The 15,062-nt window shown below is 41.3% G+C and overlaps 1 protein-coding gene across 3 annotated transcripts in view; it reads right to left on the reverse strand.

Moving 5' to 3' along the window:
• Window positions 1-13,562, reverse strand: part of SANBR (SANT and BTB domain regulator of CSR) — a 57,619-nt gene extending 44,057 nt beyond the window's left edge. For 2 of the 3 annotated variants that reach the window (XR_007718679.1, XM_050753468.1), the window contains exons 1-7: window positions 13,376-13,562; window positions 10,432-10,566; window positions 8,644-8,802; window positions 7,422-7,608; window positions 5,653-5,746; window positions 3,479-3,598; window positions 1,770-2,008 (exon numbers count right to left, since the gene is read on the reverse strand). Coding sequence is in view for 2 of the 3 variants with exons in the window: in XM_050753468.1 (XP_050609425.1) it covers window positions 1,770-2,008; window positions 3,479-3,598; window positions 5,653-5,746; window positions 7,422-7,608; window positions 8,644-8,793 (790 nt within the window). In the remaining variant the exon portion in view is untranslated. The remainder of the gene's footprint in view (window positions 1-1,769; window positions 2,009-3,478; window positions 3,599-5,652; window positions 5,747-7,421; window positions 7,609-8,643; window positions 8,803-10,431; window positions 10,567-13,375) is intronic. The other variant, XM_050753469.1, reaches the window with a different exon arrangement.
• Between the last annotated feature and the right edge of the window lie 1,500 nt (window positions 13,563-15,062).

Consider the following 15,062-nt stretch of genomic DNA (forward strand, 5'->3'; position numbering starts at 1 on the left):
GTAGCTGGGATTACAGGCGGGCACCACCGCGACAAGCTAATTTTTGTATGTTTAGTAGAGACGGGGTTTTGCCACGTTGGCCAGGCTGGTCTCAAACTCCTGGCCTCAAGTGATCCACCCACCTCAGCCTCCCAAAGTGCTGGGACTACAGGTGTGAGCCACCATGCCTGCCTAAAATAACTACCTTTTCTAAAATGAAAAATATTAGGCCAGGCGCCGTGGCTCACGCCTGTTATCTCAGTACTTTGGGCAGCTGAGGCGGGTGGATCAACTGAGGTCAGGAGTTTGAGACCAGCCTGATAAGGCAAAACCCTGTCTCTACTAAAAATACAAAAATTAGCCAGGCGTGGTGGCATGAGCCTATAATCCCAACTACTCGGGAGGCTGAGGCAGGAGAATCACCGGAACCCAGGAGGCAGAGGTTGCAGTGAGCTGAGATCACACTGTTGCACTCCAGCCTGGGTGACAGAGCGGACTCTTTCTCAACAAGAACAAAAAATAGAGTGAAGAGTAGCACTGTTTGACATTTTTTGTAAATCTCTTTAATGTCTGACTTAATAGAAGACAACTGGATTCTCATATCTGTTTCTGCATTCAATTTGTGGGTAGCCTTCTTTGATGTTACACCAAACTTGACAAATAGTAGTTTCTTAAAGGTTAATTGCAATGGTATCTGAATTGTGTCAGTGAACTTTTCTGACTCTGTTAACAACAAAATTATCTAATTTATATCTTGCACTTTGCATGAATCTTTCACCCATGCGTGACTTTTTGAAAATAAAATGCATTGGTCATTTGGAAAATGTTGGCTCAGTGAATTATACAGATATTCCAAATGTTGAAATACTTCATTGCACAATACATTTAAAAATCACAGTCATTAATATGATCACCAATCTCGTCAGAAAAGTCAAGTATTGAGAAGCCTTCTGTCAAGCACATGGAAGCAGGTAAGTTTTCCAAAACTGTAATTCTCACTCGAAACCCTGAATTTTGTCACTGACAGCAGGTGACAAATGCTTTCAGCTTTAAGTGAAGAGCTCATTTTCAAGAAAATGTCTGCCAAATACCTAAGTCTGAATTACCATTATTTCTCTGTCAGTTGTTTTCTCAAGTAAAAATGGTTTTCAATTTTTAAAAGAGCAGCTAATCTACTTCAGGACTGAAAACAATCACACAAGTGCTTTTCCTCAGGAGAATCATATGTTGGTGTGCAGCAGGAGTGGACTTTCCATTTCATCACAGTAAAGAGATGTATACTCAATGGTCAAGATTTAATAAAATTAGTAATTTTACTGCTTCACCAAGGACATTCTTAAGTGAAACTAGATTTTTTCTTATTAACTATGCAACTATGTACTTACTACTAGTACAGTTTGGTGCCCCTGCCTTGATCTTGTCTAAAGCTTCAACAGTTTTACCCACTATTGTTTTGGTACCATCTGAGCAACACAGTGAGAAAGTCAAGTGACATCTTGGTATTATTATGCAAACGTTTTGACCTTGTAGATACCCTAAAAGGGTACCTAGTATCCCACTGGTCCACATACCATACATTGCGAACTGCTGATCTAGAGATCTGTTCGTTTGCCATAAATTTACTATAATTTTCTAAAAAAGAGGAGATTATCAGTTTCCTAAAAGGCTGTTAGTAATATGAGCATAAACACTGGTGTCCAAACAATTTTCCATATTTCACTTTTGGCCTGAAGAAACTACCGGGTGACACACAAATTTCACTACAAAATAAGCAACAGATTGTTTTTTACCTAAAGTGGGCATCTCACAATCTTTATTCTCCTCAGTGTTCCTTTTAACATATTTTATCAACCAGTTGAAAATGTGAACGTCACAATGAACTGAAATGTCCACCTCTTCCCAGCGCTGGGCATCCATAGATAAATATTCAGCAAAGTACTTCATTTCTGATATCAAAAGATCTCGCGGGCAAGTAAAATCTTCTTTCAAGTTTTTTGCTTCATCACACACATGGATCACCATGTTTGGCCTTCATAAAAAATGTTACACAAAAATGCAATTATTAGAGTTTTAGAAAAGGAGCCAAGAATACTGACATTTAGTGAAGGGAAGAGAATAAGATGTTTTTGACAATTCTGACCACCAATCAGTTTTATAGGGTCTTGACATTTTTCAAGTGTCTTGCAAGCCTGATCATCTCTTAGATTATGACTAATTTTAGCAAATTACTGATGTAATAAAACAAATAAAATATTGTTACTACAGGACTAATAATTTACACAGTTTGAAATTTATTTTTCAAGTTATACATTAAAAATAAAGTTTATGGCCATGTGCAGTGGCTCGCACCTGTAATCCCAGCACTTTAGGAGGCTGAGGCAGGCGGATCACGAGGTCAGGAGATCGAGACCATCCTGGCTAATATGGTGAAACCCTGTCTCTGCTAAAAATACAAAAAATTAGCTGGGCATGGTGGCAGGGCCCGCAGTCCCAGCTACCTGGGAGGCTGAGGCAGGAGAATTGCTTGAACCCGGGAGGCGGAGGTTGCAGTGAGTCGAGATGGCTCCACTACACTCCAGCCTGGGCGACAGAGCAAGACTCCGTCTCTAAATAAATAAATAAAGTTTATAAAAATAGTACCATTTCACAAAGAAAAATTAACCAACACACTCTAATTCCTGTGAGGAACATAAAACAGCACTTTTATACGGTTATGGGCATGGGAGAGAGAGTATCATTAAATACTAAAATTTTCATTTTTTAAAAAAGGAAAAATAGCTATAATTCTTCACTGAAGAATCAAATGAAAAACTAGCATGGCTTCATTATTTTTAACAGCAAAAAAGTTTGCTTCTAGGCATTCATATACATAAAATATAAATATATTAAATATAAATTAATAAATGTAGTTAAAAGCATTCCTAAGACTACAATGTGCTTATTTACATATTTAAACATAATTTAAGCACAAGTTTAAATGATACATCAGAGAGTCTGCTTCAAAAATTATAATCTCCTAGTATTTACTTTCTTTAAAATTATGTCAGCTGGGCATGGTGGCTGATGCCTGTAATCCCAGCACTTTGGGAGGCCAAGGCAGGAGGACTGATTGGGCCCAGGAGTTTCAGGCCAGCCTGGGTAACATGATGAAACCCTATCTCTACAGAAAAATTTTAAAAATTAGCCAGCATGGTGGTGCATGCCCGTGGTCCCAGCTACTCAGGAGGCTGAAGTGGGAGGATCACCTGAGCCCAGGGAGGTCAAGCTCCAGTGAGTCGTGATAACATCACTGCACTCCATCCCAGGCAACAGAGTGAGACTTTGTCTCAAAAACAACAACAAAAAATTTTATCACCTTAAAAAGAAACATCAGTGTAATCTACATCTGTCTTCATGTCATTACAAAAGGAAGAGAATAGAGACACACTGTCCTACAACATGAATTTAATTGAATTGTGTGTTTAATTCACACATTCCTGATAGAAAAAAAGTACATTACTGGAGGGCCAGGCATGGTGGCTCACAACTGTAATCCCAGCACCTTGGGAGCCTGAAGTGGGAGGACTGCTTGAGCCCAGGAGTTTGGGACCAGACTGGGCAACACAGTGAGATCACGTCTCTAAAAAAAAAAAAAGAATTAAATAAAATTGGGCTACCAGAAAAAGGATTATAATCAATGCTCTATCAAAGTCAAAAGAATTTAAACAAATTTTCACAAAATTGCTCTTCCAAAGAAATTATGGTCAAAACATAAACAGGTAATAATTGACATAATGAAACATAGAGTTTCCACAGTTTTTTAGACTACAGTGTAAAATATTAGATTATTTCAGTAAAAAAAAATTTTTGGCAAATTTTTGTGTCACACAAACCAATCAATCAGTTAAAAATCTGTGTTGCCGGGCGCCGTGGCTCAAGCCTGTAATCCCAGCACTTTGGGAGGCCGAGACGGGCGGATCACGAGGTCAGGAGATCGAGACCATCCTGGCTAACCCGGTGAAACCCCGTCTCTACTAAAAAATACAAAAAAAACCTAGCTGGGCGAGGTGGCGGGCGCCTGTAGTCCCAGCTACTCGGGAGGCTGAGGCAGGAGAATGGCGTAAACCCAGGAGGCGGAGCTTGCAGTGAGCTGAGATGCGGCCACTGCACTCCAGCCTGGGCAATAAAGCGAGACTCTGTCTCAAAAAATAAAAATAAAAATAAAAAATCTGTGTGAATACGGCCAGGTGTGGTGGATCACACCTGTAATCCCAGCACTTTGGGAAGCCAAGGCAGGCAGATCACTTGAAGCCAGGAGTTCAAGACCAGGCTGGCCACCAAGGCGAATGTCCATCTCTACTAAAAATATGAAAATGGGCATGGTGGCACACACTGAAGTCCCAGTTACTCAGGTGACTGAGGCATGAGAATTGCCTGAACCTAGGAGGCAGAAGGTGCAGAGAGCTGAGATGGAGCCACTGCCCTCCAGCTTGGGTGACAGAGTGAGACTCTGTCTCAGAAGAAAACCTCCAAGACTGTGCCAATAAACTAAACATAACTGAACTACACACTTTAAAAGGGTGAATTTTTAAAATTGTGGTTAAATATACATAAAGGAAAATTTACCACTTTAACCACTTTTAAGTTCAGTGGCATTAAGTATATTCACACTGTTGTACAATCAGCATAATCATCAACCTCCAGAGCTTTTTCAAAGGTTCATTTTATGATATATGAATTACAGATAAAGCAAGCTGTTCTTGAAAATCTATAAAAAGTAAGATTTTCATAAAAATCCATGAAAAGTAAGTATACAAAGGAACTTTCAGAAATAATAAAAACATTCTGTGTCTTGATTTGGGTGATGGCTATATGGTATATCCATTTTTAAAAATTCATTAATTTTGAACACCTAACAATATTGTTTATTGTAAAAACAGGCAGAACAAAACAAAACTATCAAAACTTGCAATACACTGAAAGACATTTTAATTTTCTATAATGAGTAGTTATGTTCAAATAGTTCTAAAATACCGTTTTTGGTTTTTTTTTTTTTTTGAGATGGAGTCTCGCTCTGTTGCCCAGGCTGGAGTGCAGTGGCCAGATCTCAGCTCACTGCAAGCTCCGCCTCCTGGGTTTACGCCATTCTCCTGCCTCAGCCTCCCGAGTAGCTGGGACTACAGGCGCCCGCCACCTCGCCTGGCTAGTTTTTTGTATTTTTTTTTAGTAGAGACGGGGTTTCACTGTGTTAGCCAGGATGGTCTCGATCTCCTGACTTCGTGATCCGCCCGTCTCGGCCTCCCAAAGAGCTGGGATTACAGGCTTGAGCCACCGCGCCTGGCCACACATCCAATTTCTTTAGTAAAGTTGGAGAATTAATGGCATAGAGTTTTTTTCCTTGGGTATTAAAATTTACTTTTAAAAGTTTTGTGTTAACAGATATTATTTCTAATATTTATAAAAATAAAAATAAAAATCTTTAAATAGAAAACTGTAATCCAATTTATAAATAATAACATGAATAAGTCAAGTTTACGTCAGTTCCACACATGAACTAAGCTGATTCCAGTAGTTTCAGCAATTATGTAATATGAAATTCCTACCTTATGGTAACATGCATAAAACCACCAATCATATATTTTATAAAGTTGGTATCAATATTAAATCTTATCTAGCAAACAACCAGCTGCCTACCCTTCAGATTCTTCAGTCTTTTCTCCACCATTATGAGTAGTACAATTTTCACTTTCTGAAGAACAATTCCTTGTAGAAGCTATACTATGTCTTCCTTAAATACAGAGACAAACACACACAAAAAAAAAGGGTGGGGGTTAGTGTTTCTAGCTGAGAATGGGTTTTTATTTATTGAATGGTAATACTGTAAATGCATGGTTTCCAAGGCTAAAGATGGTACTTATCAGGGTGGCATTTTTCTTTAGTATTTCTAAAGATATATGGAAGAAACAGTACACAAAAATGAATCACAAATTGCTGTTAGAACGAGAATTTCAAAAACTACTAATGTGGTGTGTACAAACGGGATCAAATGTTCAAAAGCCAACAGCACAGTTTTCTCTTTCTGAAGCAAATTTTTACATCATACTCTGCTGCTGCTGAGATTAAAATAACTCGCTACACTCAGAGGATTTCCAGAGCCAGTGATTATTTCCAATGTAATTGCAGAAAACATCTTTTACCCCACTACTGTGTCAGCTGAAGCTCTTGTTGACTATAATAAAGAGTGGCTGTAGGCTCAGCACAGTAGCATGTACGTGTAGTTCCAGCCGCTCAGGAGGCTACAGCAGGAGGATTGCTTAAGCTCAGGAGTTCAAGAGCAGCCTGAGCAACACAGTGCAACCTCCATCTCCAAAAACAAAAAGAGTAGCTGTAAAAAAACAAACAAACAAACAAACAAAAACCAAAAAAAAAAAAAAACATAACATGAGAGACAAGCAAGAGTCTCTCAGGAAAGAGGAATATTAAGTAAAGGGCACAGGGCAAACCCCTCTAAAAGAAAGTAAAAAAATATTTGTAGTAAAAAAAAAAAATACATGAAATTAGCCAGGCCAGTAGATTAGAGTAGAACATTCTGACACAGTAAAGTGGGTTTTTTGGTGATTGTATCTGACCGATAGTTTAACACTTAAAAATTTATTTTTTAAAATGTTTAAATTTTTTTATAGACGGTGTCTTGCTCAGACACCTAGGCCGAAGTGCAGTGGCTTGATCATAGCTCACTGTAACCTTGACCTCCTGGGCATAAGCAAGCCTCACCTCAGCCTTCTGAGTAGCTAGGATCACAGGTGTGCACCATCACACCCAGCTAATTTTTATTTTTTATTTTTTTGTAGAGACAGGGTCTTGCTATGTTGCCCAGGCTGGTCTTGAACTCCTGGCCTCAAGTGATCCTTCCACCTTGGCCTCCTAAAGTGCTAAGATTACAGTTGTAAGCCACTGCATCTGGCCCTAAAACTTTTTTTTTAAAAGTAGCAAAGATAAACATAATTTTAAAAATTCAGGCCAGGTGCAGTGGCTCACATCTGTAATCCCAGCACTTTGGGAGGCTGAGGCGGACGGATGGCCTGAGCTCAGGAGCTCCAGACCAGCCTGGGCAACACAGCAAAACCCCATCTCTACAAAAAATACAAAAATTAAGCAAGCATGGTGGTGCACGCCTCTAGTCCCAGCTACTTGGGAGGCTGAGGCAGGAGGATCTCTTGAGCCTGGAAGATGGAGGTTGCAGTGAGCTGAGATGGTGCCACTGTACTCCAGCCTGGGCAACAGAACAAGACCTTGTCTCAGAAAGAAAAAACAACAAAATTCAGGAAGATACAAATATGAATACATTTCTCTATTAATGTTTATATTAGCCTTTAAACAAAGAAAGAAAAGTTGATTGGAATATATAATATTCTGCAGAATTATCATAAGGACAAGTACTACATTTTAGTTTAAAACCTTACCTGTTTTGGAAACTGCATCATGACCAACTGGAGTCTCCTGAAATTCTCCATGTATGTCAAGAAGTGAGGATTTGATATATGTGGCTAAAGTTTCAACAGGACTCTCTCCAGCAGCCATGAGGGAATTATACTGGTTGTCAACAGGTGAGCCTCCACTGCTTTTTAATTCATCAAACCTTTTTGCACACTGTCATAATATAAAATGAAAGAAATAGAGGTTTGGGAATTTTTTTTTTTTTTTTTTTTTGAGACAGAGTCTCACATTGTCGCATAGGCTGGAGTGTAGTGGCGTGATCTTGGCTCACTGCAACCTCTGTCTCCCGGGTTCAAGCAATTCTCCTGCCTCAGCCTCCTGAGTAGCTGAGATTGCAGGTGCCTGCCACCACGTCCAGCAAATTTTTTTGATTTTTGGTAGAGACAGGGTTTCACTATGTTGGTCAGGCTGGTCTTGAACTCCTGACCTCACGATCCACCTGCCTCTGCTTCCCAAAGTGCTGGGATTATAGGCATGAGCTACCATGCCCAGCGGTTTGGGAATTTTTTAAATAAAAAATTGAAAAGATACTTTCTTGCCTTCTATTTGAAGATATTTTTCAATAATTACTTTTTGTAAGTGAGTATTAACCTGTAGAGTAACATCTAAAATATTTGTACACATTTCACTATGCAAAAGTCTCTAACTTCTATTTTTACATTTTAAAATTCAGGATAGAGTTTTATTTTAATGTGCTTTAACTCAAAGGCATATATATTTATGCTCCTGTAAAACAAGGAACACCAGGTTGGGTATGGTGGACCATGCCTGTAATCCCAGCACTTTGGGAAGCAGAGGCAGAAAGATCATTTGAGGCCAGGAGTTCAAGACCAGCCTGGGCAACATAGTGAGACCCTGAGAGAGACTGTGAGATGCTGAGGTGGGAAGATCACTTAAGTTTGGAAGGTTAAGGCTGCAGTGAGCCGTAATGGCACCACTGTACTCCAGCCTGGGATGACAGAATGAGAGATCCTGCCTCAAAAAAGCAAAAACAACAACAAATATATATATATATATATATAATTTATGTAATTTGCATCTAGTCAAATTATATAGCTGTCTATTCAGTGTTAATACATACATTTGGATATGTAAAACTCAAATATTTTTCTCTCAGTTGGTGTTTCTTTAAATTGATGACCTTTTCTGAACATTTTCAGGAGATATTCTGGGGGGACTGTTATTTACCTCTTTCGGTGTTAATCCAGGCACGAGCCTTGCTATAGTTTCCCAGTTGATAGTCTGAGGGATTCCAACTAATGGATAAAGGATCATGTCCAACACCATTTGGTTATTATTGTTCAGGAAATTGTTGTTTTCTGAATATCCACGACTCATCTTTTGGAACTAGGGATAGAGAAAACAAAAAGCTTTATTTAACTCTGAAATCCAAATGTTTTCAGAACATTATAGATCAGTTATAATTCATTCCTAAGAATTATCTGCTACCATGTAAAGGAAAAATAAAACTAACCTAAAATAAACATAGTATAGCCTAAATCTCTTCACATAAAAGGATTTGAATATTATGCATTGATAAATGGATGTATAAAAATATGGAGATGAATAAATATATGATAAAAAGCATATAATATTTTTTATCTTTTTTTCTTTAGAGACAGAGTCCCCGATTTTACAAGATGAGGTTCAGAGATGTTAAGTAAGTTTTACAAGATCACAGAGCTAAGAAGAGGCAGAGCAAGGATTCAAACCCAGGTAAAAATGATTCTCAATTCCACGCTCTTTCCATTCCACACAAGAGGTATAGTACCGGCTAAGACAGCAGATTGGAAACAATGGTTTAGGGTCAGTAGGGACAGAGTCTAATATAATTTGAAGTTAGTTATGATTCAGTTAAGTAATTCTGAAACTTTCTGTTTGTGAGGTGTGGGGAGAGGGTTATGATATCAAATAGAAAAAGAAACTATGCATGCAAACATAAAACATTTGAGGAACTTTCTTACATCAATGTGGAAGACATACTTCTTCATTCAAACATTTACTGAGCCATCACTATGTGCCAGGCACTGTGTCTAAAGTTGGAACATTAATTTACAGATGAAAATAATGACAAAAGTTTTAACTAGTTATATCTATGATTCAGCTGACACTGGATTCTGGGTTAGGAATACAATCTCCAAATATAAACTGTTCCTATGGAAAAAAATGATCTATCTTAGGACAAGAAGTACAAAGCAGAGATTCACTGACAGATCAGTACAATAAAAAAAAGCAGCGTACACAGGCGTCTGAAGCTCTGGTTTGAGTTTTGGCTCCACCACCTGCTAGCCAAGGCAAGTCATCCAACTTTGCTGAAATGCAGCAATAAAAGCAGGTGATGGTAATACTTCTGACTGACAGTGTGGAAAGAATTAAAAGGGATTATTTTGTGAAAGCACTTTGAAGATGATAAAAGTACCTCACAAATGAGATGTTGCATAAATAATAGTATTTAGATTGTGCTGAGGCTTATGTGAAATTTTTTTTTTTTTTTTTGAGACTGAGTCTCGCTCTGTCACCCAGGCTGGAGTACAGGGGCGCGATCTCGGCTCACCGCAAGCTCCGCCTCCCGGGTTCACGCCATTCTCCCGCCTCAGCTGGGACCACGGGCGCCTGCGACCGCCACCGCACCTAGATAATTTTTTTTGTATTTTTAGTAGAGATGGGGTTTCACCGTGTTAGCCAGGATGGTCTCAATCTCCTGACCTTGTGATCTGCCCACTTCAGCCTCCCAAAGTGCTGGGATTTATGTGAAATATTTAAAACACAGCACAGGTGTCACGAATGCGGTACGCTCTCAAATGTTAATTATAATTAGTACTACGTCATTGTTTACATAAGACAGTGGTAGAGAACATCAGGTGGTAGACAACATAAAGTTATCCTACATATGTTTGAATGAACATTTAAAAGAAACAAAAACAGAAAAACATTTAGCACACTAAAATCACAGCTTCCTACCAACCAAAGATGTACCTTGTTGAAGGCCAGAACAGTGGAGTAGTTAAGTGTGCAGACTCAAGTCAGACTGTCCAAGTTTGCATCCCAGCTCTACTACTTATGGCATTATCTGGTTCAGATTAGCTAATCTCTGTGCCTCAATTTCCTCATCTGTAAAACAAAAATAATAACAGTAGCTAGCTTACGTACTTCTGAGGATATATGGAAAGTGCTACCTGGCAAAGAGTGAGGACTACATAATGTGTGTAGCAGCACTACCACTCCAGAGATCCTCAGATTTAAACAGATTCATAAAGATTAATGTGACAGATAAAAGGAGAGACAGCAACATTCCAATGAAGTATGCCACCAACAAAATGAGTAGAAAGAGTCAGCTACAGATTCTTACCCAGCTTTACCACTTCTAGCAGTGCAACCTATGGCTCTAATATACTGTCTCAGCTATACTGTAAGGAAAATACCTAACCTTTGGAGTTATGGTGAGAATTAAATAATACTATATATAAAGCACCAGCACACTCTCTGGCATACAAAAGGTGCTCAATAAATAATTTATTACTATTATTTTTCTCCTCTCTACTTTGCCCATTATTGGCACAAAAATTTCCAAGAATTAGTTTAATAACTGTAAAGCACTGTCTTGTGCCCAGCTGAAAACAGATTTTACAGAACTTCATTGTTTTTTAAAGAGCTGGTCATCTCAAAGTCAGATGAAAAAAGTGAGTAAATCTGAAAAGTAATGCCCTTTTTCATGTTCCAGACTGAGTTTGATGAAAACATGGGGAAAGAAGGCTTGGAAAAGGTCCTGGAAGAACCTTGGAAGGGCCCTGAGAAATTTCTGTTTATTTCTCTCTTTAACTCGCTGGATTATGATTTCTTTGATGGGCTGGGCCTTCTATCTTTGATTCCCCAGAAGTGTGACCAGCAAGGGAGATACTGCCAAAATGTTTGCTGAATTAATGAAAAGGTCACAAAACCTTAAGAGACATTTAATGTATCCTTTGGAACTCACTCCAAACCGCAGGTCCACAACTCATTTAAACATTTAAGTATAGATGGGGATGTGCAAAGATGGATGGGGATCTTGTCCTGCTGGATTAATCAATTTAGTTTTGAATCCTTTAAAGACTTGGTTTCTCTCTAGTGAACTGATCTCTACTTGTTTGCCTAGTACTTGGATCGCTTTTCATACCACACAATTATGGAGGCATGTTAGAGCATATGGTGCGCTGTTGTTGTTGTTTTAAGATGGAGTTTCGCTCGTTCTCTCTTCAGGCCAAAGTGTGGTGGCACAATCTCCATTCACTGCAACCTCTGCCTCCCAGGTTCAAGCGATTCTCCTGCCTCAGCCTCCCGAGTAGCTGGGATTACAGGCACGCACCACCATGCCCAGCTAATTTTTGTATTTTTAGTAGAGACAGGGTTCCACCATGTCGGCCAGGATGTTCTTGATCTCCTGACCTCGTGATCCGCCCGTCTCGGCCTCCCAAAGTGCTGGGATTACAGGCGTGAGCCACCGCACCCGGCCAGGGTGTTTTATTATGATTTTTTGGGCCTTGGTAGAAAACAATCTAAAATGGAATTCAGGGCAAGGATCCTCCCTGACAGCTTACTTCTCTTCACTTCCAAAAAGATTCATTTTAAAAATATTACCCACGTCAAACACTTAAAAGCTTATATTTCAAATGTGATACTCATTTATGCTATACATGTTTAACAGTACTTTAAATCATCCAAATGTGAAAAAAAGTTTTTCTGTTGACCAACTGTACAGTTGTTATACAACTATACTGGGCAAGGGAAGACTCCCCAGCATTAATTCTAGTTAAATGATTGTCCAAGAAATCAGAGTCTGAATTTAAGTATAAAAGGCATAGCACTGATGGATAATCCTTAATAAAACATAAATTATCTCTAAATAGCTGTCATAGTGCACCTCATTCTGGAAATTATAAATTTATCAAAAACAGTGACAAGAAAAAGTTCAAAATTCAAATTACTATGAATCCACTCCCATTCATAAAATACCAAAATCTTGAATATTTAAGGTAAAATACGTTATTTACCAAAAATAAAAATCCAATTTGTTTAACAGACTTCACTTTTTAAGAACACACTTCCCCTCCCATCCCCCACCCCCCTTCTCTTGGTTTATATATTTAATATATACGTATTAATAAGACTAGTCTAAGTCACTTCCACACCAGATAGAGGTGTACAACAGGAATCTGATATATTTTTTTTCTTATTTCAAATAGAAAAAAAAGCTCTTGGAGACAGAGACGTTTTTCCTTAGGCAGTGGAAAGATGGGAAGAGAGGGGACCCCGTGGGGCAGGCAGGCAGGCAGGTCAAAGGCCTCTGGCCTAACAGAAGGCGGCGGTAACACCGAGTCATCCCGGACCGGGAAGAAGCCTTGTACCCAGGCTTCCTGACTTCTGCACACACAAGAGATCGGAGGCAGCTGGAGGAGAAAATAAAATCACATCCCAGAGCCGGGATGAGGTCAAACCCCTTCAAACCTTGGGCCCGGAGGCTCACTGCGCGGCGCGTCCTCGGGGCACCCCCAGACCTTCGCGCCCCGCTCATGCCCGTGGAGGCACAGAAACTCCAGGGGCGCAGAGCAAACAAAGACTCCAGGCCGCGGGGCGAGGCGAGGCAGAGGCCCGGGGCGCGGCCGGGCGCGCAGACTGGGGTTCCCGCCGCTGTGCGAGGGCGGGACGGTCTGCAGGGACATGGACCGGGCGGGTGACTGGACACAGGCCGGCGGGCTGCTCGGGGAGCGGCCGGCTGAGGGCTGTCCACGGGGGCGTTCGGGGGCGTTTGGGCGAGTGGGACCCCCACCCGGGCCGCCGGGGGTGGGAAGCCGCGGCGGGAGCCGGCTGGCTGTGAGCGGTACCGCCCCATGCTGCACTTCCCTCCCCGCGGTGGCCACCCGAGCCCCCTAGGCGTCTCACTCACCTCCACAGGGCCGCGGCTGCCCTCGCAGCGCCTCTGTTACCTGCAGTGGCAGCACCTCCCGCGCTCGCGCCCTGAAGCGCCGCTACCGAGCCCGCAACCCCGTCCGCCGCGCCTCACACTCCGCCCCCGCCCCTTGCAGGCGGCTGCGGAGACTAGAGCCGACGGGCCGCGGGACGCCGAGCCGACGCCGCCCGGCCAATCGCGGGCCAACGCCGCAGCGGCAGAGCCAATGAGCGCCGAGCCCTGCCGGGCGGGAGGGAGCCAGACGGGCTGCGGCAGCTGACTGTCGCCTCGCCTTGCTTGCTCCTGCTCCTTCTTCCTCCGGCGTTCACTCCCAGGCTTGTCGCAGTGTAGCGTCCCCACCCTCCCAGCGTCTTGTCTCCTAGCAACCAGATCCTAGGAGCCTGATCTTAGGTGACCAACCCTGAGTCCAGAAGAAAGGGGGATATACAGGAGATAAAAGAACCTTGATTAAAGAATGGATGAAATTGTTATTGGTGCAGATCATTTGGTACACTGCTTAGGTAGAGCGGGAATATCGCATGATGAGGGACACCAAAAGTATGTTTTAGACCAAGGTCTTTGGGTAAGGACCTGAAGTGTCTTTACCAGGAGGTAGCTCTTTAAAAATGTAAATAGTTCTGGATTACAAATTCGGTTTTCATACATTAATAAGGTGTGTGTGGGTATGGGTGTGTGTGTGTGTTATTGTAAGGAACACTACTGTTGGGCATCTAGTAAAATGCAAACGGCTCAATATTGTAGGGTAACTGCTACATGTCAATATTTCTATCTAATTTCCACTTGGTCTATTCTGAGAACCAAAATTAAATATTAGGATTAGAAAGAACAGAAAAAGTAAAGCCTTATCCAAATGAATAATTACTATGAGATCTCATGATTAAGTAGAGATCAAGTGGTTCACTGTACAGAATGTCAGGAGTTGTTTCCAATTGTATCATCCTGTGACTTTCTGCAGATCTTTTACGATTTTTGTTCCATAAAGACATTAAAGTGGCTGGGTGCGTTGGCTCACACCTGTAATCCCATAATCCCAGCATTTAGGGAGACCAAGATGGGAGGATTGCTTGAGCACAGCCTGGGCAATAAAGTGAGACCCTGTCTCTACAAAAAAAAAAAAAAAAAAGGTTTTTTTAGAGTTAACTGGGCATGGTGGCACATGCCTGTGGTCCCAGCTACATAGGAGGCTGAAGTGGGAGGATTGTTTGAGCCTAGGAGGTCAAGGCCACAATGAGCTGTTTGCACCACTGCACTCCAAGCTGGGCAACAGAGTGAGACCCTGTCAAAAAAAAAAATTAAAGTTAGGCAAGTGTTGTATCACAAGATATTAGGTTAGGTTAGGTAAATTCTTTTTTTATTTTTATTTTATTTATTTTTTTTTGAGACGGAGTCTCACTCTGTCACCCAGGCTGGAGTGTAGTGGCCAGATCTCAGCTCACTGCAAGCTCCGCCTCCCGGGTTTACGCCATTCTCCCGCCTCAGCCTCCCGAGTAGCTGGGACTACAGGCGCCCGCCACCTCGCCCGGCTAAGTTTTTGTATTTTTTAGTAGAGACGGGGTTTCACCGTGTCAGCCAGGATGGTCTCGATCTCCTGACCTCGTGATCCGCCCGTCTCGGCCTCCCAAGGTGCTAGGATTACAGGTGTGAGCCACCACACCCAGCCCCA

Source organism: Macaca thibetana, chromosome 13 (assembly GCF_024542745.1).
Source record: "Macaca thibetana thibetana isolate TM-01 chromosome 13, ASM2454274v1, whole genome shotgun sequence".
In the NCBI taxonomy this organism is placed as follows: Eukaryota; Metazoa; Chordata; class Mammalia; order Primates; family Cercopithecidae; genus Macaca; species Macaca thibetana.